Source organism: Caloenas nicobarica, chromosome 9 (genome assembly GCF_036013445.1).
Source record: "Caloenas nicobarica isolate bCalNic1 chromosome 9, bCalNic1.hap1, whole genome shotgun sequence".
Classification (NCBI taxonomy): domain Eukaryota; kingdom Metazoa; phylum Chordata; class Aves; order Columbiformes; family Columbidae; genus Caloenas; species Caloenas nicobarica.
Genome location: NC_088253.1, coordinates 16,854,606 through 16,879,883, shown reverse-complemented (window position 1 = coordinate 16,879,883; position 25,278 = coordinate 16,854,606). Strand labels below are relative to the sequence as shown.

The window sequence follows — 25,278 nt, the reverse complement described above, 5'->3', positions numbered from 1 at the left end:
AAGAGACGGGGCTGAGCACTCGGGTACCTTTGTTCGGCACTAGCATCCTGGCTGTCGTGCTGCAGCAGGTGGTAGCTGTGTCGATGATAGGAAGAGCTCTTGTGCTTCTCTTCAACCTCATCCCTTGGGCTAGAGGAGGGAAAAGAAGAAAATACCATGATGAAAGTCTCCTTCAGCTTGGGTATTTGCTCACTCCACTCCTCATGGGAGATCCTGCTAGAAGGTCTAAATCAAACAAAAACCCCATGCCTGGGTGCACAGATCCAGAGAGCAGCAGGTGTTGTTGAGAGGTACTAACCACTTAAATTTCTCCAGGTGTTTTTCTGGAGACCTTAAGAAAGGAGAAGCTACGCTTCAGGCACTAACCAAGGACATAATCTCCCAACAGACATCCATGCAAGACAGGGAAGCCACTACTCAGAATGGGAAGTACAGCATAGTCCAGTGGACAGCATCATCTTGGCTTTGGTTTTCCTTGAAAAACACAGCGTTTCTCAGTTCCTCCAAATGTCTGAGGAGCACGAAGAGGGAAGGTGTGCCAATTTGATGGGTTGGCTCCACCAGACAGCCACAGTTTCATAAAGGTTTGAAAACAAATTGCATGCGCTTCTAAACTTTAAACTAGCTAGTCTTGCTCTAAAGGAAGGTGTTTGCAGGCTCTCATGGTGCATGCAGCCCTGGCCTAGGTGGACTCTGGAGGTACCAGCTGCATCTTGCTGTTCCCATCTCACTACAAACCACTAATCACACTAATTCTGTGATGAATCCTAGAACTGCTCCCAGTGTAACGGTTTGCTTCTCGGAAGAAGGCGTGTGTGATGTTGCTCCCTTTTGCATGACAGCTCCACAGAGACACTGCCATTCATTTCCTGACTTTAGTTATAATGCTAGCTGCACAAAGCCAATCACAAAAGAGAGAGATATACAATTAATCTATAATCAAACCTGTCAATTAAGTGCTAATCAAGTCCTTTCAATAAGAGCATGCAGGAACGCATCACCTGAGACACAATTTAGCTTGTACTGGTTTTATTTCCAAGCTACAGGAAAAAAAAAAATCCTATTTCAAGTCTCCATCCCCAGGTGAACATGAAGGCCAGTGAAGCAGACTTTTCACCTTCTTAACAGAGAAACTTTATGCTGCAAGGGGTATGACAGAGCACAAATCATTGGAACTGACCTAGGAAGTTCAGGACACAGCACACACAGAAAGGTTGAATCATCAGATCCTTTATGGAAAGGGATGGACAGAGAACTGTTCTGGTTCAATTGCAACATAAGAGCTTTTCACCAAACCAGCAATTTGACAAGTGCAAAGAAATCACCCTGAGCAAGACAAACCCAAGTGATTACCTGTCTGCCATGCTGTTCCTAGTTTCTCTGGTTATGTCAGGAGCTGCTGGCCATGGCTGACTCACAACACTGTCAGAAGATGCATTTTCCTGAGTTAAAGCAGTCTCCAGTAATGATGGAGCATTCAGTCTGTCCACCTCCACTGGAGGCATGTCCAAAGAGTGGTGGCTGTGCTCTGAATTGTGTCGGTTCCTCGGAGACAGCAAATGCAAGGCCGAGGCAGCAGATGCCATACTGTCTGCATGATGATTGGGCTCCAGCACCTCTGCGGGGAGCCCAGACGGAGCTGCCGCAAAGCTGCGTTGCAAAGTCTCGGAAGCAATCTCTGGGATGTCTTTGGACATGGCTGTGGAAGCAGAGGAGATGACGTCTGGCGAGCGCTCGCGGGTGGGAGAAGCCTGGGGCACCACCAAGGGCTCCACTTCCTGCAGTTCCAGTGCTAGAGAGGGGTTTCCTGGTGTGACCTAAATATAAAAATCAAACAAGAGCCTTCAAGGTAATGTGGAGACACTCCAAGAACCCCTGGTACCTTACACTAAACACCTCTGGAAACAGCCGGCTGTAACCTTTCCTGACGTGATCCCTGTGCTCCCTCTCTGTTCAGCAGAGAGGCCCCAAGACTTGTAATGGACTCTTCACTGGGCTAACAACACATTTAAGCCAGTGCTAGTTTGAATACATGTTCAAAAGAAAATATAACACCAGTTCTATCTCCCTGCTCTGCTCCAGGATCCCTTCTCTTTAACGGAAAAAGTCAGTTTTAACATTTAATATCTCTTGGACTGATGTTTACTTAACTTTCAAGCTTTGGTCATAATCTGTTTTACATCACACCTGGAAAGAAAAATTTAGGAATAGGAAATGACTGTTTCAGACCCATAAGACCACCAAGGAAGAAGAAACCTTTCCAGGTAGCACTGTGTCCTAACATGAAGGTTGACCATTTCCAACCATTGTGATAGCGAGAGCACAAGCTAGAGCTGCCTCTAGTTTTCAGAGACACACTGGTTTATGCTGAAGTCAAGCTCCTTTAACACTGGTAAACCTGGCTGCAGATCTGTGCCAGCAGCTGTGTTTTTCAAAGGGCAGGTGCTGGCCCTGTTATTATCCAAATAAGTATAATTTTGACTTGTGCAGGCCCATAGAGAGAGGTTCCTCGCCCTTTGAGGAGAAGGAAGGGAGCAACATTTGGAGCCTTACTGGAACAGGTGCCTTTGGTGCTAGCTTGTCAGGGAGGCCTGGGATAAGAACTGAGTGGCTCCTAGGACTAGTTTGGAGACTGCTGCCACTGCTACTCAGCGTGAGGCTGGTGTCCAGCTGCATCTTGGGACTCACAGTCAAGTCTTCTGATGGCCTGCAGAAAATGGAAACACAAGCAAATCAAACAGGCCAACCTAATTACACAGATCTGCATCAAACACTCAAGGTGAGGAGAGAAGATCCTCAGCTCAATGAAGGAGCACAACCCAAACTTCACTAGTGTTCTCCAAGCTCTTAGCTCTTTCCACCACGGTCAGCCACCCCGACAGCTAGTACCTGCGTCTCCTTGTGCCCATACAGCACAAAAAGAGACCAAGTGGAAACAAAAAAAACCCAGAGGGGCATCACATTATCTTAGAATTTGAGGTGTCAATGAGAAAAGGGACCTCTTATGTCTTCAGTTCACACAGTACAGAGTTTAGGGAGAAACAGGACTCTATGAGATAGGTCTTTGTCCTTTTACCAGCCCCCAAAACCAAAGTTTCTGTCTGTTATGCAGCCCAACCCACCGCGACACTAGCAAGATTTTCCTAACAGTCCCAATTACCTCCCTGTCCCTAGTGGCTGCAGTGTTCTCTTACCTGTAAACAACAGCAGCCCTTTGGGAGAAGCATGTAAAGCAACAAAACTGAGATGCAATAAGAGAATCCCTATGAGGCACAAAGGAAACACTGTTGTTGGCCCCTTGGATGACAACAGGCATGCTCGAAGCTGCATTAGAGAAGCAAACAGTTGCCCATATAGGGTCTCCAGGGCTCAGGCCAGTTTCTAATTCTGGTTACAATCTTCTCTCCTACAAGATACGCTACAGCTCTGCGCCACCCTGAAGGACAGTATCAGTTCCTCTGCAGATATTAATATATTATTTAGTTCGTGATCTATTTACCTGGGCATAGAGGCATCTGTGACAGAAGTGCTACTCATGGCTGTGACTGCAGTCAGGGAGCTGACGCTGCTGCCTGGAGACACAGCGATCTATAAGAAAATACACAGTGGTTAGGATGTGACAGAAAAATCCAACAGCAGAACTAGACCTGAGAATGCTGGCTCCAGAATTCCTAAGGAGTCTTTGGCAAAGAGGGAACAGAAAAAAAATAGGTCATGTTGTATCGCTAGAGTGCTCAGGTGTTGGTTGAAGTCAAGCCCCAATACATCCTCATTATGTGAACCACAACCACTTTTACTGAGCAATTGCTCTCCCCCAAACAATGACATTCTGCAGGGTTCGGCACCAGATCCCCATTTTATTCTTTGAGCTACTGCTCTTGTCAAGGTCTGCTGGCACTAGCGAGGCCAGAGTCTGCAGAGGGTTTAGTCCTGCACTGCGGACAGCTGGAAGCAAAATGCTCCAACACACACGAAGAGGTATTGCTCATAAGCTAGCTGGCTGGCAGTGACGAGCACCAGCAGATACACTACCCCCCTACCAAGAAACACCTACAGAGATCAAGACCACCAACATAAGCACACAAGTAGTCCGCTGGGAAAGCCAGTTTGGCCAAGCTTCTTGTGCTTGACACTGCTTACGGTAGAGAGCTGAGACTGAGCTGAACAACTTCTCCCTGCTGCCTTGGGACAACTTTGCTACCCATCCTCAGGCACAAAATTAACTTCTGCACTCAGCAACTTCGCTAGCAACATCAAAACCTTTAGAAGGAGTTTAATTTTTTCTTTGCTCCTCAAGTTGCTGCTGGAGTGGCACTATCTCATCAGCCTGGTCAGTACTAACTCCATTTCTGTGCTGCCCACCTGCACCCAGGCTCCTCCAGCACACGTTCAAGCTGTGGTGACAACCAGAGGTTCCTGCCTCAGGATGTCCAGGTGGAACACTGCTCACAAGCACTCTCCTCCTGTGCAAACTGTATCAGCACAGCAAATACCTGCTGACAGCCCATTCTGCACAGGAAGGTGGAGAAAACACAAACACCACAGCTTCTCACAAGGGGAATCCACACCTCGTAGTCATATTGCAGATCACTGTATTTAAAGCACATGCTTTTAAAATGCTTTTTAATTTATGTCTACTCCCATCCTAAAAGCACATGGAGAAAGCTAGACAGTCAAATTCAGTACAGAGGCACAGACGCAGTCTATAAAGCAAGAATATCTGAAAGGATTTAAGAAAAACTAACATGACACTTGGATGTAGAATGGCCAAGAAACAGTGAGTTCCTGCACTTCAGCTTGTTGGCATCACCAGGAAGGGGCAGCAGAAACCTGCGCTGGCTTAGACGGATGCAGCTGCTGGTGCCAGACAGTCTCCAGAAACGCCCGGCAGGACCCAGAGGCGCGTGGTGCAGCACTGCTGGCCATGCACTATAGAGGACTGAGAGGAATTCCATGTTTTCAGAGCTCCATCGAGGAATAAATGCTTGTCATGGCTCGTCACCAAGACACTTTGCTATGCTTCACAGAAATTCACCAAATCCTGAGGAACGCTTCACGTGCTTCCTGATACCAAAATCCCTGGCGCAAGCACAGAAGAGTTGCTTTCTGCACAAGTCAAGGCCTGCTGCGTTAGATTACAAAAAACCCACCGAGCTACTGGACTGACAATTTGCAGATCTCGTGCAGAAAATGTTACATTCCTATCTATCCACCTGATCATTTCAGACACACATTCCCACAGGATCCCATCAGACAGGATATGCAGAGATGGCATATTTTCTTCTATTATAGTTATATCACAACCCCAAACAACATGTGTAAAACAGTCTCGCAGCTTAGATACAGTTAGTTAGCAAACCCACATTTCTGCACAACACAGCTACATCAGCAGTTTGGCAGCTAAACACAGCACTCACAACACAAGCTTAGGCCAGCTTGGCTTTTTAGATGTGCCAACTTGTCTTTATTCAGCTTGGCTACTTGCACAGAGTTTCCTGTGTGCTCTGCATTCAGCTACTTCAGCCTATGAGAGTCATTACTGCCTAGAAAAAGTTCCCCAAAGTATCAAAATCCAAGCCCACCCCTTGCACCACCAGTAACAGTGCTGCTCTCTGGTTACCTGTTGGAGAGATGCACTTGGTGTCATGAATGCATCTGGAGTCATCAGCTTAGGTTTGGCATCATTTGAGAGGGAGAGGAAATCTGCTGGTACAGGCAGATCAGCGATACGCCGCAGGTCTGGTTGAGAGCCATGCACCGATCCTTTTTCAGATCCCAACCCTTCTGTGCTTAGATCAGCCATGTGATCTGGAAAGGCTTCCAAGGGACAAAAACAAATCCATTTACAGGAAGCTCCCCCAAAAGCTAAGAGTTTAAGCTATGAGTTTATACCATTGCCTGTCATACTGGATTCCAAAATGACAAGCAAAATCCCTGCTAACCAGAGCTAAGGGCAAGGCAAATCCTGTGTTACGCTTACTCTTTGTAGGCTAAACAGTGCATGTTATCAGGCCTTGATAACAAGAGATCCAAGCTTCCTTTCTTCTCTAACCACAAGGCCAGTTTAAGAGCCACATCCCAGAACGGGAACGAACTGAAGGAGCATGCTACACACAGCCCAGTCCCCTCCACTCCCAATGCTCTGGTGTCACTCTAATCTCTTCCACCTGACAAGAGACAAACGTCAAGTTTCTGACACAAATGCCAAATCGCCTAGAAAGGTGAACTCGAGCATGCACAAAGCATTAGTGCTCCTCGCCTAACATGTCCCCATGCTCCACACTCACAATGGGCTCTAATCAAGTGTCCTGCTTCACAGCCAGTCCATATTCAGACTCCTTTTATGCAAAGACACCACTCTATTACAAAGAGACACCCAAAGCTGCTCTCCTGCTGCCCCCTTGCAACCACCTTTAAAGGCTCAGCAATGTTGAAGATTGATTTATTGCAAATGCTCACCAAATTCGTCATGAGAGCCATGGGAAGGCATAGATGCACTCATGTCAGGGCTATGAAGAGGCTGAAATCTAATCTGCACATCCTGTAGGGCCCTGAAAAAAGAAACAGGCATCTTTGATGAGTTTATGAATCATCAAGAGAAGTCTAATGCTTAGAAGATTCCTTCTCATGGAACTGATTCCCTTGAAATACGCTTTAGTGTTTTCTGCCCGTGACAGAAGCAGCAGAAGCTGATCCTCATTCAGCTGTGTCACCCAGTTCTGGGACACAACGCATTTCAGAGATGTTTCCCAGCACTTATGAGCACAAAAATACCAGCTTGCCACAGCACTATGCAGGGCTACTGCCTGGTAAGGCCATACTGAACACACTACAGCTAGAGATTTCTACAGGACCAAGTCGGTTTTTGTTATGAGAAAAAGGAATTGGTAAGTTAAATTTCTACGGGTCAGTGCAGGATTAGGACGACCACAGACAGCTGCCCATGGTGGCTGCTATGCATACTCACTTGGTGTGCACACAGAAGAGTTTTATCAGCACGCCTGCTGCTGATTCAACAGCCCCAGCTCCCTGAGCACCTTCTGTAAACGAGACAAAAGGAAATACGAAGTTGGATGGAAACTGCAGACAAACTACTAGAAAAACATCACAGCAGATGAACCAGCAGCAGAGAACCAGCACGATAAAGCTTCATCACTTCTCCACTTCCCAGGTAGGTTCACTCTATTAAGGGCAAGTGTATCCTACACTCCCTTTACTTCACAATGAGAGCAATCACATTTGCTCTAATCCAGTCAAATAACCCCCAAGGAAGAGGAGAGAAAAAAAAAAAAAAAAAAAAAACACCTCACTAAGTAAAGAGGAGGAAGCTGCCATAGATTTGTTCTGGCTGTTAAGTGACTGGTTAGATACATTTTAAGAGAGAAACACCAGCTTAGGTCATACAGAAGTTCAGCACTGAAAACATTCATTCACCATCTGTATCAGTCTCACTGCCAACAAAGCTGAGGAGGCTGAGTAGAAAAGATAAACCTAACTCCCCATAAAAAATATATATTAGGCATTCCTATGTGAATTGTCCTAAATATCTGAGCAACAATTGGGAACCTGAAGCTTCGATCCCAGTCTGCTCCTGACTTGCTACATGTAGCTGCCATTTTTGCTTCTGCCATTTCAGAGCAATGCCACTGACAACATTAATTAACTGTAATTATGTGCGAGAGGGGGCATAGGGAAGCACATCATTCCTGGACTATCACTACAGCTGTATCTTTCTAACAGGAAATATGTAAACGTTATTCAGAGAATCTTTCCAAATTTTACCATTGGACAGGCAGGAGAGCGGGAGCAAACCAACACTTGAAGAGAGGCAGCAATCAAGGAATGTCTACATGCGACAGCTCTCCACAGGATTCACTGTCATATTTAGTGTAGTAACAGCCAGAAGAAGACATCTCATGTGTTTCTCCTCTAAAAAGAGAGCTAGTTATTCACTTCCACTGCAAGAAGCTCTGTGGCTTGGGAATATGCCTTCCAGATGTGATGAAGAAGAATCCCACCCTTTCACTCGACTCAGACTGCATACTGTCCTCACATCTGTCACAGCTCCAGCAGCATGATTCAGAAGCAACCAACTGGTTTCCTCCGACCATGTGCTCACATCTCTGATGTTTAATTACACAGTATACTCAGACAAGCAGTCACACAAATATATCCTGCCAGTTATTCCAGGAACTCTCTTGCTCCTGTGAGCCTGCATCAAACTGTGCTGGAGGGAGACACGGTCCTCTGCTGCCAGAGGAAGTTGTCCCCTGTGTTCTGCTGGGCACAATGACACTACACCAACACAAAAGCATTGCGGCTCAGATACGAAGCAGCTAATCTTGTACCTTAACCAAAGTGTCACTTGCAGTCAGTGAAATTCATACAGCCCTGGAACACTTTTTGAATAACAGAAACACCTCAGCAGAGTTTTTGTGTGCTAAGGGGCAATGGCTACAACCTGGATTAGGAGGTTCAGGTTTGACATTAAGGAATATTATATTTTCTTCAGGAAGGGTTGCAGCCCTGAGACACGGCACCTGAGCAGAGGCAAAACCATCATGTCTGGGGGGCCTTCAACATGCAACTAGATGAAGCCATAGGTGACTTGATCAGCCACCAGCAATAGTCCTGCTTCAAGCAGCAGGCTGGACCAGAGACATCCAGAGATCCCTTGTAACCAACTCTGTGTTTCCCTGCAGTACTCCAGCTGCAAAGGGTGTATTTCGTACAGACTAAGAGAAAAGAGCCAGACTTTCATGAGAAAGCCAAAACCAGTTAGGAAAGAAATCCTGAAGTCACAGCAGCCAATTTCTTTTCATCACCTACCTACACCTAAGTTGTCATTTTCCTCTTCTGCTGGGAGCACTTCGGTGTGCCTTAACCGGCAGCGGCTCACTGCCTGGATGCCAAAGCTGAGAACTGGGTGGGTAAGGAGGAACTCGGAGATGGAGCTGAAATAAGCTTTTCCCTCCTCTTGGTTCTGCATCAACTCCATCACATACAAGACCTGGAAGAATCAGAAACAGTAAGTCACTGAGCGACCATTCGTATGTGTGTGTGGACTACAAAGCACAGCACCTGAATGAGATCTGGAACAACTGAAATAATGTGAGAAATAAAGCCTGGGCCATTTAAATTTGAAACAAAACACCCAGGGGAACCACAATAAGCACATATACTATGCGAGTCGAAGTTGGTGAGGAATGCAATCCTACTGTGCCAGACACAGATGTCTCCAAATGGGAGTTTTACTTTAGGGCGAGAAATCATCCTGAAGGCTCCTCAGAATTAATCGGGTGAATTGTTACCATTTGTCATCTTATAGTAAAATAGCCAAGGCCAAGTTCTGCATTTTTAGCTATTAAAGTGCAAATCCCAGATTCAGGCAGCAGAAACCGTCACATAGATGGTAATTTCTCCTTCTATCACCATTACCCACACAGGCAGCAATAAAATGAACCACCTACTTTTCTCTGCACATCGCTCAGTATCAGATATTCAGCGGAGAGGTCCAGGCAGACTTTCAGGCTGGGAAGAATACTCATGGAGCTGAAGATGTCAGGAGAAAAGCTAGATCCACAAATGAGAGATGAGGGGGTGTGGAAAGCAAGGCAGATTAGCACAACCAGAATGACTGCCATGAAACCGCACTATTAAAAAAAAAAATCTTAAGGAGTTTATAGCCATATTACAGTACAACCACCCACTAGAACAAAAACATTATTGCAGAAATCAGTGCTGACTTCAGCTAAGAGATCAGCAAGAAAATCACAGAATAGGATCTAGATATAGATTCTGAACATTTAAGTGAAGATGACAGTTTGTCATTACTTAACATGTTCCACATTCATAGGAGGACAAGAGCCAATGCTACAGATTTAAAACCAAAAATCCACCAAACCAAAATAACCCTTCCATAGGTTTTGGACCCTCTGTAGTATGAGGTGGAAAAAGCAGCACTAAGCTGTATCCTGTTTCTTCCCATTTTAAGAGGGCAATTCAGGAGTGAATTGCATACATACACGTGCATGTGATCAGGGAGGCCACGATCCAACAGCAGAAAAGTAAAACTAAGGAACATAAGTTGAGTGACTAAAGTGGAATTTGAACTTCTGGACCTATATGGCTCAGCAAATAAACATTGTATAACTACAGGTTAACTACACCGTCAGTGTAGCAGCCTCCCATTATTTAAATAAGAAAAAGTAGTAAGAGGAAGAGATGCTAGATTGGTTATTTAATATCTAGTACTTTTACAGAAGAAAGCTCTCAAGGAGTGCAATTTGGGATGCCTCTCCTCACGCTACAGGTATGTCTATGCTCTACAGATCAAAGTGAAGACAACAGGCCTTGGTAACACCAAGGAGACTGTACAGAAGGATCAACCTCCCCTGCCTTGCCCAAGCTTGACCTGTCAGTCTGTCACAGCCCTGAGAGCTTTCAACGGACAGGTCAGATGGGCAAAAGAGGCAGCTCTGACTGGGGCTAGAGGAGACTCCATCAGAGATCAGGAATCATCTTTGCGAAGTATTCCTGGAAACTGAGGGCTTTGTTACAACCCACTGCTCAAAGTCAATCCAGCCCTTCAGGGGAGTTGGGTTACATCAACACCTACCGGACAGTCTGCAGACAGGTCCAAGACACGGTGCACCACATCTTCAGCTCCCTATTCTGATCTGCTCCTGTGATGAGAAATCTCCAGAAGGGAACCCTGTAGGCAAAACAGAATTAAGTTCTCTTAAAGAAGGTCTGCTCCTTCTCATGAGGATGTTTCGCTGAAAAGTTCCTCACAAGCTGCCCATAGCTGATTTTGCCCAACCATGTCTTTAAGTTTCCAGAAAATCTGTTTCTGAAGCAGATTAGAAACCACTGTAGCTCCCAAGAACCTTAAGGTCACAACTGACTGAAGAAACAATAAAAAAAAAAAAAATTAACCCCCTCTCCAAACCAAACAAAAAAACCCCCCACACATCTACTGCAGCGGAAATTTGGAGGATAATAGGCCAGTTAAAACTGGACATACCACAAACCTGAAAGGACTCATCAACTTAGAATTTTCATTACTTTCATGGAATTGATTCTGATTTTTTACAAGTACAATGCAGTTACAAGGTAGAGTTAGAAGACACTACTAAAGTTTGATGATCCAAATACTAGATTAGGGACTTACTCTGGGTCTTGTTTCTTATGGTTATCACAGAAGAGCAGGCAGGAGAGAGGCCTACCGTCATGGGGTTTCCACTCATGAAGACACCTAAGACAGAATCCGAAAAGACTGTGTGTGCAGGGAGTAGTAAATAAAGGATACATAAAGTGGGTGCTGAACACATCACCCCTTGTCCAAAGGCAGCATTAAGTCAGCAGCCACTAAGGGTTATCAGCTTGTAGCTGTTTACAGCCCTGTATAAAATAGAGAGATCACGGCCCATGCAGCCATAGATTGTGACCAAAAAATAAAATCAAGTGATGGTATTTGGTTTGGTGTCTCAACAAGGGCACAATACGTAAAAGTCAACATTGAGAAGAACAGCTCGAAGAAGCTTTCTGCATTTACACAGACATTGCAAAAGCGTTTGACTACAGCCTGTGCACAGCACAGAAGTCCTGGCTCCAGACACAGCTCTTTGCTTTTTTCCTAAGCTCACCAAACCTTGAGCATCCATGATATTCAGTGGTACAACTCTTCTGCAACAAATTACTTTACAAATATTCACCCTCTATATTTATAATGCCCTGAGAATGACCATTGCAGGTGATTCTGTAACAAGGCAATTCTCACAGAGAAAACACTGTTCTCTGTTCCAAACTTCTTCATTTTCTAACTCTCCAGTTACCTTGGCTCATCTTGCCCCTCAATATAGATCTGCCAGAATTTGACAAAACCATCGTGGCTTGCTGTGGCCAACACGGTTCCATCTGGAGAAAGCGCTCCCTCGCTCAGGCACTAAATAGAGAGAGGAAAAGACACAAAAAACTGATTTTATAGCTTTCCATGGAGAAAGAGTACTCTTGTCAAACAGGAATTTGACAAAGAGTCTGGTAGCAAAGGAGGTCAGAGTGATTTCTAACAGACATCAACACTCAACCCTCCACTGAAAAATCGACAGGACTCTTTTTTTTTTTTTTTGTATTAATAATTAGCAATTGCCGTTTCCAGAAGCAAACTTAAATACAATGGATTGTGCTGCTACTGTTCTCACTGTTACTCATGTTATGAAGGGAGCTCATTTTGTTTTGGGATCTTCTGGCTTTTCACAGTCATTACTGTTTCACAGTCATAATTGTTTCATCTAACTGATAGAATTACTTTATCATCATCCTGTCCAAAAAGTGGAATTGGACTCTTTCTAATTGTTTCTTTTAGGTTCAAAATATCACCCACTGGATACTCAGCTGCAGTCCTGGTCCACTGTACTCACAGATATAACTATACTCATTAAGGGAATCACAGAAGAATAAAGATGACATCGGGCTTGAATTTGCCCTTCTCATCCAGCAGTAAACCACAGCAGCATTCTATTTACCAGGAGATATCACAAAATAGTTGAAATACAGCCCAGGTTGTCAAACAGGCCCTTGGAAATATAGATAAGTTTTTTCAAGAGCCATTTTCAAAGCTACATGTTCACCTTGGCTCTTTAAACAAAGGTTCCTTACCAAGTGTGTGTGTACATGGCCAGTAGATGGTGCGTGACAGTGTGGATGGGTAAGAAACAGTTTTGTTTATTTTGTTTGGTTTTTTACAGCCAACTGTCCTAAGAACTGCAGCTCCTGAGACACTATAACCTACAGAAAACCAAAGTGATCTGTAGCGATCACCTACACGATGGCAATAAAGAAAGCAAAACAGGCTTATACCGTGCTGTGGCCTTTCACTACGATGAAGCCTTCTTTGATGCTGGGTGCTTCCACTGGCCACGAGCTGTTGTTTGCTCGGATTATGTCCAAATCCCACACTTCTGCCTGGAAAAGAAACAAGTGGGCACACAGGTTTATTTCTACAACTACTGGTCTGATCTAGTGGAGAATTTCTTTTATTTTATATCCTCGCATATCGGTCCAACAGCAAGTATGTGACATAACCCTTCCCATCTCCACCCAACTTGGCCATTAGATGCTTTTCTGGCACCCAGTCTTACATAAGTACTGGGAACTGCTCTTGGCAGTTGTGGTTGCTGCTCACCAAGCCCACTCCCTTGGGAACTGGCTCAGCCCAAAACAGACAAGTGATGCCTCTGGCTCTCCACATTTTCTAGTGGTTTTGCTATTTGACAGTGAGCAGAAGTTATCACTTTCCTTCCTCCTGAGCCCTAGAGAAAGATCAGCAGGACCTCTCCTGGGAAGAGAGGAATCCCCACATCTCATATTATGGGAGGATCCCCAGCACAAACTAGACAGGAGTCTTTAGAGCTGTAACCGTATCGGCTCCTTCCTTCATTAGATTTTCTCCCTCTAATGGTAATAAGGGACAGCATTTCTAAAGCAAAGTTTCCTTACCCTGTCCTCATGCAACAATGCCAGTGTCTGACTTCCCTCTTCACCACTCTCCTCATTATCATCTGGGATGAAAGGGCACCAGATGATTCTTCGAGAGGTATTCAAGGGAGTATTGTCAGGTCGCTTGATGTTAACCAAGATCTCCTCTCTGATCACCATCGTTAAGGAACGTAACACACTGTGGACACTATTCAGGCTTGGTCCTCTGGTAAATACTATTAAACTTCAAGTTTTTTCAGATCATTGAGATTCAAAAAGAAATCAGGTAAAAGGATTCTGCTAAGAAAGCGGACAAGCTAGCGTTTCATCACTGGCAGAAGAGGTCAAGCTTACAAAAGGTAAAAGATTCTCATAATTTTCTCTTGCAGGCTGCAGACAGGGACAGCATAAGCAGTACAGGAGTGCACAGCCACATCTGAACATGCAATCCGTGTGACCGCTGGTGGACAGATTAAATTATTTCATCTAGCATTGCAACAACACTACCATAGAAAGACAGAACAGCTACCACACTGCCCCAGGCTGAGTGCTCTGGTCCACCCATACAGATCAGATCTCGATAAACTACAAACATCCTTGCTTCAGGTGCTTTTGAAATGATGGTATACGATTGAAATTAAGAAGTCACAACCTAACATGACACATCCCATAGACTGACATGCTTCCCAAAAGCATTAAGCAGTCACTCCTAGCAATTAAAAGATTTGCGGCAATGAATCAAACACTAAAAACAAATTTCAGGACCACCAAAAGAAAAGTGGGGACAGGTTTGGAAGGAAGTTAGTGAGCAGGAAAAAAGTATTACATCCTCTTTCCCAGAAAAGTAACTCAAGAAAAGAGCTAGAACCAGACAAACGTGAGTAAAAAGCCTTGTCACATGGTCAAGGTGACACTGTCGATGTGTAATGCCAGCTAGTACAGACCGACACTTCTCACTATTTTTGCCTGGACCAGAAGGAACACTGAGGTGTTACTCCTAGGTTTTCAAGTTACATGTGATTTCAAGTAATGGTTATGCTGAACACAGGTACAGGTTGACTGATTTGATACTCTACACGGGGCAGAACCATCGACCTTCCCCCTGCAAGCTGCTATTTCGGAAAGGCTAGGAAATAAGTCACAATTTTGAGGTTGTATTCACCTCTAACCATTACACAAAGACTGATATGAGGTGTATTTTGACAAGATACTGGATTTTTTCTTTATCCATGGCCAGGCGCCAGACAAAAAGGTTGCCAGCCTCATCCAGGCAGGCCAGTTGGTTGGAGTTGAGATGAGCAAAAGCCAGGTCAGCCACACCGCCTGTGAATCCTTTCAGCAAGGTCCGCTCAGCAGTGCTGACGCTCAACACCCGCACCATAGCGGAGCCATTAGTGGCAGCTGCAGAAAAGAGAGAGGGAGAAGTCACCATTTATCTGTGTGGTTTCCCCACAGGACCCCTTTGTTTCCAGGCATCAGCACTTCCAGCACCCATCAGCTGTCACTGACAGCACACTGAAAACCCACATCAACAGGTACCATGTTAACAAGCCTTTTCAGAATCCAAGGTACACGCACAAATATCCCCTGCACTTTGCAGCTTTGGTGCAGAAGACTGGAACGGCAGCATCAAAAAGTACTTCATCTGCCCTGCAAGGGCAGCTTAATTCCCCATATCTTCTACAATTTCTTGAGCACCTCAAATTCTAAGTTGCTCTACTTAAAAAGTCAATACAAGTTGACTTCTTGTGATTCTTGGGATTATTCTCATCAAAGATGCCTTCATTAAACGCAAGGCCTAAATCTTTATCCGGAGCTCATGACAAAGCTACCAAACCTCCAGGACTGACCTCCAGTGACAGTGAATCAATTTTAACTGCAATTTCATTTTCAGTAAGTGGAGCAAAGGAATCCCTGAGAGGCAGGTAGCTCAAATACATCTTCTGGAAGGGGAATTTAAAAAGCATAAGCAGTCACCTGGCAAAGAGCACTACTTTTTGGCTTGTGTGACTGAAAAGAACATGTTTTAGAGCATGCACACACCAAGCAAAGTTTCCAACTTCCCCATTTCAGACAAACATGGCTATAATGCAGGCAGTCTTATGAAGACCATATTATTTCCACTTCTTGATGCCCAAGTCAGCCCTAGCAGACCACTCAGCCTTCTGTAGTGTTACTGCACCCAAGCTTTGATACTTTAAAAAAAGGGTGAGATGCCCTAAGGCTCCTCTAAAATAACCTCAGTTAGGAAAAAACACAGAAGCAGAGTAGTAGACTACATAAAAGGCCAGACAAACTGAATGGTGCTAGAACTAAGAAGAAGGGGAGAGCTGATGGAGCCCTGTACACCGTGTGGTTATATGAAAGCAGAGACATCACAGAGAGCAAAGTGTTCATTTGTTTCAGGTATGTTGTGAAACAATCTTTCCCTGCGTTGTTCTGCTTTTCCCTTCCTACTGCAAAACACACTGCATTTGCATTGCTCTTTGGCTCCTCTAAATTTAGCCTTAAACTCAACTCTAAATTTATGCAGGCAAACCCATCCCAAACTGCTCAAATTACCACTGGGCTGTTTCTCAGCTTAGCTACAGAGAAGCTCATTTACTGCATAAGTATTTAATTAGAGGAATAATCTGAACATCAGCTTACTATCCAATGAAACTGATACAATCCTTCAACTTTTCCTCCATCTCCATTTAGTCCTTCTATTTCTTTTATTTCACATATCAGAAAAACTTTCCTTCTCCGTGGAAACTCTCCTACACCATCAACTTTTCCCTCCCTTGTAGCTCCAGCTTCACTTATATTCATATTACAACAGCACACTGATATTGGTATTCCAAGAGTGTTTAAATTATTGCCAGTTACCTTTTTCTGATGTAAACTTTGCCTCTATTACAAATACACAGAGCAAAAGAATACAAATCACATCAAAGACAAGAAGGTATCTCACCTCTAATGGCATAAGCCAGGTAAGAGTTTGAAACAGCTATCAGATTGCCATAATAGTATTTCTGCTCCCAGTCATATCTAGCAACAGGCTGTATTTTCACCTGCTCAAGAGAAAGAAAATAAAGCATGAGAAGTGCCTCAAATTAACTTTTTCCTGGAACAAACTTGCAAAATATATTATTTCCTCCAGGGAAGATCTGTAATGCTTAATAGGAACTGTTGGAAGCAGCAGCTGGTAGGAAGAATTGCATATTGAATACCAGGTAGCAGAGCCCTGAACATTAAAAGTTCTGGAGGCTGATGAATATTTTCTTCTATTGCAAGAAGGAATGACACCCACTGAATTTATCATTCTGCAGAACAACACTTGACCCTGCAAGTACAGCAAAGCAGCCTTTACCTCTTTATTAGCACTGTGGCTGGATGCCCAGTTCTTGGAAACTTTTTTGAAATACAGAAACACATTTGCTGCATGGGCACTTGCTTTTTTGGTTTCAATACTGCTTTCCAAGAAACTGAGAGTCCTGGTTTTATTTACTAAGCATTGTCTCTGCAAGCAAAGAATTAAATACTGTGGAAGTTATGGCAGCGATCCTTCCCTTTCATTTTTCTCTTCAGTATCATCTATGAAAAACATTGATAACATGGTACAGTATTTATTTACAATTTCTGAGGTCCCTTAATTCATTGCACATCAAAGAACAAAATTATATAATACGGAAAAGCGCTGAGAGGATGAAGACCACGGTTCCCTCTCCCAATTACTAGCACTGGTTCTGAGCACGTCTTAGCACTCTGATACAGCACCAGTTCTAGTCTCAGCATTTGGGTTCTTCTGCAGCCCTGATGTGCTGGGGGGAGCTCTCAGTAGGACTGAGGCCAGCAAACTATCAAGAGCAACCCTCCCTCCATAGTGAAGACCTTCCAGTGAAGAAACAATCAGAAGGAAAATCTTGTTTGTGAAGGAAGGGCCCTTTCCTCAGAACCTACAGCTTAGATCATGAACTTACTCCTGAGAATTAGAAGATAACTTGGACGGACACTGGAATAACAGTAACAAACAGTTACAAAAGACCTTTCTCCCTTTGTTAAGCTTTTTGACAAACTTCCATGTAATTACAAGCTCACACAACACAGAAAAGAAGATAGCCATTTCTGTTTAATGTGTTCAAGCATGAGCTGATGCGACTAAAAAGAGACAAAACTATGCTTTCTCTGGCTCCTTACCTTGTTACTCCCTCTGGCCTTACTGGTGATGCTGGAATCACTGCTGGCCACTATCTCCACATCTTTTGCTGATATCACTATGCAAGTGGAGCTGTCATCACCGGAAAGGCAGCTTTTAAGAAAAACAAGGGGGGAAAAAAAAAAAATCAGACAGGACTCACAGGAAGAGAGGTCAGATATCTGCTATTCATAAGTATCTGTGCATCTAGGAGGTTTGAACTGAAAAATTGAGAACAGAAACTACTTTCAGTTAAGAGTCTCCCTTCCCCATATGCCACAGGTTTGAGAGCCTCAAACACCTGGTTTGTTCAGCTTAAAAACCTCTAGCCTATTTGACTTGAGCACAGACCTACATTTGGTTAAAGTAGCCTTGACTCAGCATTGGAAAGTACAAAGAGACCAAAGCCAACCAGTTGAATCTCATCGACACCAGTGCATGCTGGTCATGGTTCTCAGGGCATCCCTTCTCAAAACTATGACCAGAGAACCCCAAAAAAAGCTACTTAAAAAGCTCTGATGTTAAGAGTCAGTGTACGAAGGCAAGTGTTACACTAATTAGACTGATGTGGATTTGTATTAATAGTCCCATGACAAATTCAAAGTATTCTATATGCATATGTTCTCTTGCATACAAGCAGTAAAAGCACATGTACTGTCCAAAATACACTGATGCACAACTCAGCAGAGAGCTGGGTAGAAATTCAGCTCAGAACCATTTGTCCTGCTTTAAGTTACACGGAGAGAAATACTTCAGTGAGCACAAGGTGGACCGTACTGTGAACTAGTGCAAGTTACCCCTCGGGTAACCTGGGTCCCCAAAGGAGTGCAGCTGGAAGTCTCCATAAGAACACTAAGCTTCACTCAGAGCCCTGCTAATTTACCACCATCCCAACTTGCAATGTCCGCCACGTGGCCAGTCCTGCTCCCTTCCTCTCTAAACAGTTCTGCTGATATTCTTGAGTTCCTGAGCAGAAAGGATGGCCAGCTCCGTGCATCAGCCTCACAAAGCCTACAAAAGCTCTGACCAACAGCACGGACTCCAAACCGTCACCTGAACTCAATGTAAAACTCACTGTCGGATTCCCAGCGTGTTTGTCCAGGCCCACCAAACTAATTTTTAATCATTTTCTACTCACTCTCAGCCTTTCTTCAACAAAACTTACATGACTTGCTTCTCCTGCAGGGCTCCCAGAGAGATGCTGCGATGGACTGGCTTGGCCAAAGAAGGTCCATCTCCGGCCACGATGGGATCAGGCACCAGCAGTCCATTCAGGTCTCCGTTATACGAATTGGACGGTCTCTGGTTCTCATTCACTGAACCTAAGAGGAAAAAAAGACCAACTGTGCACAATATTCATTTAAAAGAAATAGCACTGTGTGAAATACACTGCCTCCAGATAGTTTTTGTCAGGTTCTACTGGTCTGTCAGGTGGAATATGCTGAATTGGCTGGGAAAAGTGTTCTTCTCCAAAAAGGATGTCTAAGAGACCTTCCATATAAGAAATTGATCTCCACACAAACAAATGAAGTCATAGCTCTTTTCTTACAGAAGCAATCCCAGCAGACCAGAAAAACACCAAAGAATAGGTACCAGGAACTTATCAGGTTCAAGGAGCAAATACTCCTGGATCAGAAAGACTAAGCTGTTAATTCAGATTTACTGAACCAGGTGCCAGACCAAAGAGTTTTTGAAAGGTCGTTCCTAACCTTCATGCCTGCAGAGAGATCTCCGAAGTCCAGCAACACAGTGGTTGGCTGCACCATTTGGGGTTGGCTGGAAATAATACAGCTGTTACTTTCCAAAACCAGCTTCTTACTGAGACTTGACCTCAAAGTCCCAGTGTTCAGGTAACTTTGCTATGAAACTCTGCAGCTGTGCCTACGGGATTCCCATATTTTTCCCTTGGTTGACTAGTCATGCAGAAGTTTACAACACTCAAGTTCTGCGTAAAGCCACCATTTGTTCAGAGTTTCAGCTGTGCTTTGAGGTGTGCAAGTGCCCTGCCTTCAGATATCAGGGCTAGCACAAGCTGTCTGGTGGCCTCTGTGCCTTCTGAAGGCTTTTAGAAGGGGACAGATGAAACATGAGGTGATGGAGATTCTTCCTTTTATTTCACCAGCAAGGTGAATAGTTGACGATCCCCATTGGAGAGCAAGCCCTGTCCATCTGCACTTACACATCACTACACCAAAGTCAAAGCCTCCTCTCTCAGCAAAATCCTCGCCTGAAATTTTCTCTGGGTTTGAAAACTGAAATTTCGTATACTGTTGCCAGGTAACAACTGCTGCTGAGCTCTTGCAAAATGGCTGCTCCCAGCACCAGAAGCTCCACAGTTACTGGCACACGTAACAAACTTAAACATAACCGTGGGCAAGAGGCACGTCCTTTGAAAGCAAGACAAGCTTTCAGTCACCAAACAGGCTTTAACACATCAGGACGAGTGCTGGTGCCTACAGAAATAACTGTAACTATTTCATATTTGCCAGAAGAATATTTAAAACTTGCCTATGAACAAAGTCATTAAATCAGCAACGACACCATGAGCACACAGAGGCTGTGCAGTGACAGGGTATCCCAATGCAGAGAGCGTTCGGCTGCTCTCCTCAGCTGACCCGCACCGCCTGAAGAAAACAGCAGTGACACTTACATAGCACGAGGAAACTTCAGGCCAGGGAATGAGACCCTGTAACCCCCTCACACACCTGTGTCGCGCTCGCTGTTGCAAGATAAGTTGCGCCCCTTCTTCCTACAGCATATGGCGGGTGCTTGTCCAGTTGCAGCAACTTCCATCGACTGCAATTTATCCTTCGCAACCAAAAGCAGGAAAATATCCACTACGGAAAAAACATCCAGGCTGCCAGAGAAAGATGATACTTTGCTCTATTTGCAGCAACAGAATGGTGCACAAAAGTATCTCTGCTCTTTTATGGACAGCAGGACTGTGATGTTTGTTTTGTGGGAAAGGGAAGGAGGAAACACTCCACAGAGGCTGATGGGCACAACAACAGTGCACATAAGCTGAGGAATGGACTGAGCCCTTCACTGTCTTAGTGGGAGCCAGACAAGCACAGGTGCTGCCTGCACACAGCCCTGAAGGCATAAAAGAATGGAAGAGGCTCAGCATTTAGTAGGTACAGGAACAAAACCAAAGTGTTAACCTAGACTAGTAGATCAATGTCTTCAAAGGGAAGGAGGTGCGGTTGTTTTCATAACTTTTTGAAGAGCAGGAAAGCTGGAGCAATCAGAACCAAGACACTGAACTTTTTCTGCTCCCCCCTGCATCACAGACACTACTTTGTTCTAAACGGTGACTTCCCTGACAAATGCCACACGAGTAGGGTGAGCCCATGTAACACCCGGTTATCAGCAGAGATTGCAGCATGGATAGAAGGATCTGGCACTGGCAGCCTGTCTGCGTGTCCCAGCAGGGAGGTCCATGGTCTGGTCATGCAGCTCCCCTGTGCTGAGGGCATCAAAAAAGGGCAAGGGCAACTGAAGCAATGGGTGATGTTTGCCAAAACTGGGAGAAAACTGTGTCAAGAGAGACTGAGGAGCTGGGTTGCATTTTCACAGTCATCAGAAAAACTAAAAAAGTGTTGTGACAGTTGTAAACTCTGTAGTGTTTCTTGTCACCTGCCTGGACAGCACACGAGTAACAAAATGCTGCTCAAACCTACATGCACCTACTACTGCAAAAATTTCTTTGTAGCAGTAACCTTGGAAAGCAGCTACACTGGTCCCTGCTGGGTATTAAAATCTGAAAGTGAAACCCAGGGCATAACAGAAACTAGAGCTAGAGAGGACCTTGACCACAGCAACATTATGTCAGACAAGGCTGGCCCTACACATGCAATTCATGAGGCTGTTTCTATTCTCTTTCAGAAGCCTTGAAGCATCCCCCAGTTTCCCTTTCCTCTGACTTCTTAATGGGATTTTCAGAGGCTTTCAGTTAACAAACAACTACTCTTGCTCTTCATTTTCAGAGGCTTTCAGTTAACAAACAAGTACTCTTGCTCTTCATTTTCACAAGCTTTTAGTTAACAAACAAATACTCCTGCGCTTCATTTTGTTATGTCCCATTCTTTGTTCTTCTTTCAAGTCTATTTGCCACTACCCAGGCAGTGATTTCTGCTGAGAACAACCACAGGTCCCTCATTGCTTAATTTACTGTGCATTTGCCCCTTTTCCTCTCAACTGCCTTCTTGTGCACTAGAGTTGACACAGAAGGTATAAAAAGAATGCATAAGAGAGAAGAATTAAAAGAGATAAGCCATACTCAGTAAATAACTTCTTTGATTCATCCAGTGAGAGAATCTGCTTCAGGGGAAAGTCAAGTTACCTTGAGAGAAACAACTCCAACCATGACACATCCTTTCATTTCAGCAATTGCTTGTGAAACAAGTGCTCCCCATCCCTGCACTGAGTTTTCCTTTCAGTTTTTCAAGTACAGAGCACCGCGCTCTGAAGGAAAAACGTATTTTCTTATAAGAATCATAATCCAGGAACATGTAAGTGCTCCAGAAATAAGAGAAACTGCTTCAAGTAGGGAGAAGTTTCTCTATGGGCAGTAAAACTAAGGAAGCTCCTTCAGGTTTGTCCCATCACCTCATGTGTCTCTACATGCCTCCCAAAACAATCCTGCGTCCAACCTGTCATCCTCTTGGCCAAGCAAAAGGCAGCACATGTGGCAGTTGCTTTGGAGGTGGCACATTTGTACTGGCACTCAAGACACTTGGAAGCTAAGTTGCTCCTGCCTTTTCCTCCAAAAGAGCATGAGCATAAATTCTACGCAGAGGCTAAGGAATTTTTTTGCAAAATATTTATGGTCTCAGTCTTCTCCAGGCCATTTTCTCATCAGGTTTGAACATGGCACTGATCAGAGAGGTCAGATAGCCCCATCCACAGAGCCCAGCAAGATGCACTGGGAAAAACTCAAAGTATTCTCAAAACAGGGGGCAAATTTGGGTGTGGGAGGACAGTGCAGTTCGGTTCCCAGCAGCGATATCTCTCGGATAAAGCGAGCTCCGAGCCCCGCACACAGCGAGCTCCGGGTCCCACCTGCTCCCGCTCTGCCCAGCAGAACGATCCTCTCCCACACGCGATGCTCCGGCTGGGCCGCCAGCTCCTCTCCCCCCGCGGCTGCTCCACAGCCCCCGTTGCCGCCCGGGCTCCTCGGGAGCGGCAGCGCCGAGCGGGATCCCCCTCGGCCCGGGCGGGACGGAGCCGGCAGGGGGCGATGCCACCGGTGCCCCGAGCGGGGAACGGGCCCGGCGTGCAGCCGCCTGACAGACGGCGGGGCCGCGGCAACCGGCTGAGGAGGGTCCCGCAGCCCCGTCCCGGGACAGGGCAGCGCGGTCCCCGGCCCTGTGCGGCGGCCCCGCCCCGGCCAGGCCCGCAGCCTCCGGCGCACCCCCAGTCCCAGCCCCTCACCTCCCGGCCGGTCCAGCTTGAGGATGTCCCGCAGATGCTGGGTCGCGTCCTCGATGTCGATGCTGGAGGAGGAGGCCATGGGGCCCGGCCCGCTTCCCGCCGCCCGCACAACCGCCAGCGCGCTGCCCCGGCCCGGCCCCGCCGCCCACGCTTCCGCCTCCGGTCCGGGCCTGGTGCGCCGGGCGGAAACCACCGCCGGGCCGGCGCGTTCCGGGCGCGGCGGGGGCGGAGCCAGCCCGGCCCCGGGCGGGGCGGGGTCGGCGGCGGATCCCACCCGGCGGCCCCGGCAACCCCGAGCGGCCGGAGCTGCCCGGGGGCTCCGCCGGCGCCCCGTTCTTTCCCACTTCCTTCCCGTGAGGCCCGGGGCCCGCTGAGAGGGGCGGCTGCCGCGGGCCTCAGGGGTCACACCGGCCCCGGCCCCGCGGGGCACCGTGTCAGCGCCCCCCGTACGGCCGGTACCATTTCCATCGGCTGCGTGCAGCGCCATGTGCGATACCTGAAGTCTCACACATAAAGGGTGAAGACAGGTTGTTTGGGGGGGAAATAACCCCAAACAGCTGCCCTCGCCCTCTGAGCGGCGGCAGCTTTGGCCTCTCTCCCCACAGGCCTCTGGCCCACGAGGTGGCTGTGGGGGCTCAGGCTCGTCCTTGCCGTCAACATGGGCGTAAAACACGAGTTAAGAGACAGCAAATCCCTTTGGATGTATCAGGCCCCAAAAGTGACCTGCGGATGTCCAAAAATATTAAGCAACACTGATTTGGAAACGCTGGTGGTTGTCTCTTCCAGGTAAGGAACCAGAAGTGAACACGTAGAGTAAGGCAGGAGAAAGAGCCCCAGAGGGATCTGCATGAGCAATTTTGGAAGGTAACTGCTTTGAACCTTTAGTGCCCTAAGAGAATCTCGTTTTGTTTAGTTTTTAAATTAACACTTGCCACGTGTATCATTCCTCGATCCTGACTTTCAAGCAAGCTCTCTCTTGGCTTATTGAGCTCGTTATTCAAAGGACGACCCTGATTTCAGAGCAGATCATTCTGCAGGGCAAGGTTCATAAGCCAGACCTATTCTTAGATCCTCCCTTCTCTGCCAGGTTTCATTTAGATCTTGAGCTAAAACATGAGGATCCTTGCCTGGCAGTGACCGTACAAAATGCCTCCTGCTCAAAGAGCTCGTCTCTTCCCGTGATTAATTTTGAGCGTGACTTTCATAGCATAGAAGCAGCGACAGGAGAACAGTCCTGTGTTTGAAACAGGGAATAATATACGAGGCTGGTGAGGGGTCTGGAACACAAGTCTGATGAGCAGCTGAAGGAACTGGGGCTGTTCAGCCTGGAGAAAAAGAGGCTGAGGGGAGACCTTATCGCTGTCTATGACTACCTGAAAGGAGGTTGTAGCATGGAGGATGTTGGTCTCTTCTCCCAAGTAGCAAGTGATAAGACAAGAGGAAATGGCCTCAAGTTGTGCCAGGAAAAGTTCAGATTGGATATTAGGAAAAATTTCTTCCCAGAAAGGGTTGTCGGGCATTGGAACAGGCTGCCCAGGGAAGTGGTGGAGTCAGCATCCCTGGAGGGGGTTAAAAAATGTGTTGATGAGCTTCCTAGGGACATGGTTTAGTGCTACATTTAGGTTATGGTTGGACTCGATCTTAAGGGTCTCTTCCAACCAAAATGATCCTATGCTGGCACACCAAACAGGAAGGCCCTAACAAAGGCCAAAGTCAGCAGATTTGAGAAATGACCAGCTTGAGCACATCCAGCCCAGGCTTTCCTCACAAGTCTCAAAAAGGGAAATGCTAAATTCATATACTTTGAAAGCGAGCTCAACAAGACGTGCTAAGCCTTTGAAAACCTGGGCCTAATGACTTAGATCTAAAGGTAAAGCAAATGTGATTCTGCTCCTGTGCCATCTCATATGCTGGAAAGATTAATTTAATAAATCCCTTCACTGGTGGAACATTGCCACCTCCAGGGTGGCACACACATGACAGCCATATCGTAAAAACCTGCACGGCAAATGCAGAACTAGTCGAATTATAACAAAGGGACACTAGAAAGAGGACACAGACCTGGATACAAACTCCAGGAGGGCAGCGCTGGATTGACATCCTATGTGCCTACCTAGAAGAAAATACAACACCCCATTTAGCTTTGAGGGTGAAAGTAACAGATGTCATGAAGATTAACTATGGGCTGC

The 25,278-nt window shown here is 45.9% G+C and overlaps 1 protein-coding gene across 1 annotated transcript in view; it reads right to left on the bottom strand.

Moving 5' to 3' along the window:
• Nucleotides 1–23,232, bottom strand: part of EDC4 (enhancer of mRNA decapping 4) — a 35,979-nt gene extending 12,747 nt beyond the window's left edge. Inside the window, exons 1-19 of the mRNA XM_065641026.1 lie at nt 23,090–23,232; nt 18,822–18,978; nt 17,659–17,770; nt 16,433–16,532; nt 14,691–14,880; nt 13,501–13,648; nt 12,862–12,966; nt 11,838–11,947; nt 11,174–11,257; nt 10,619–10,714; nt 9,471–9,573; nt 8,830–9,010; nt 6,968–7,040; nt 6,460–6,551; nt 5,621–5,817; nt 3,500–3,588; nt 2,554–2,707; nt 1,354–1,817; nt 28–129 (exon numbers count right to left, since the gene is read on the bottom strand). Of these exons, the coding sequence (XP_065497098.1) occupies nt 28–129; nt 1,354–1,817; nt 2,554–2,707; nt 3,500–3,588; nt 5,621–5,817; nt 6,460–6,551; nt 6,968–7,040; nt 8,830–9,010; nt 9,471–9,573; nt 10,619–10,714; nt 11,174–11,257; nt 11,838–11,947; nt 12,862–12,966; nt 13,501–13,648; nt 14,691–14,880; nt 16,433–16,532; nt 17,659–17,770; nt 18,822–18,978; nt 23,090–23,168 (2,636 nt within the window). The 5' untranslated portion in view covers nt 23,169–23,232. The remainder of the gene's footprint in view (nt 1–27; nt 130–1,353; nt 1,818–2,553; nt 2,708–3,499; nt 3,589–5,620; nt 5,818–6,459; nt 6,552–6,967; nt 7,041–8,829; nt 9,011–9,470; nt 9,574–10,618; nt 10,715–11,173; nt 11,258–11,837; nt 11,948–12,861; nt 12,967–13,500; nt 13,649–14,690; nt 14,881–16,432; nt 16,533–17,658; nt 17,771–18,821; nt 18,979–23,089) is intronic.
• Between the last annotated feature and the right edge of the window lie 2,046 nt (nt 23,233–25,278).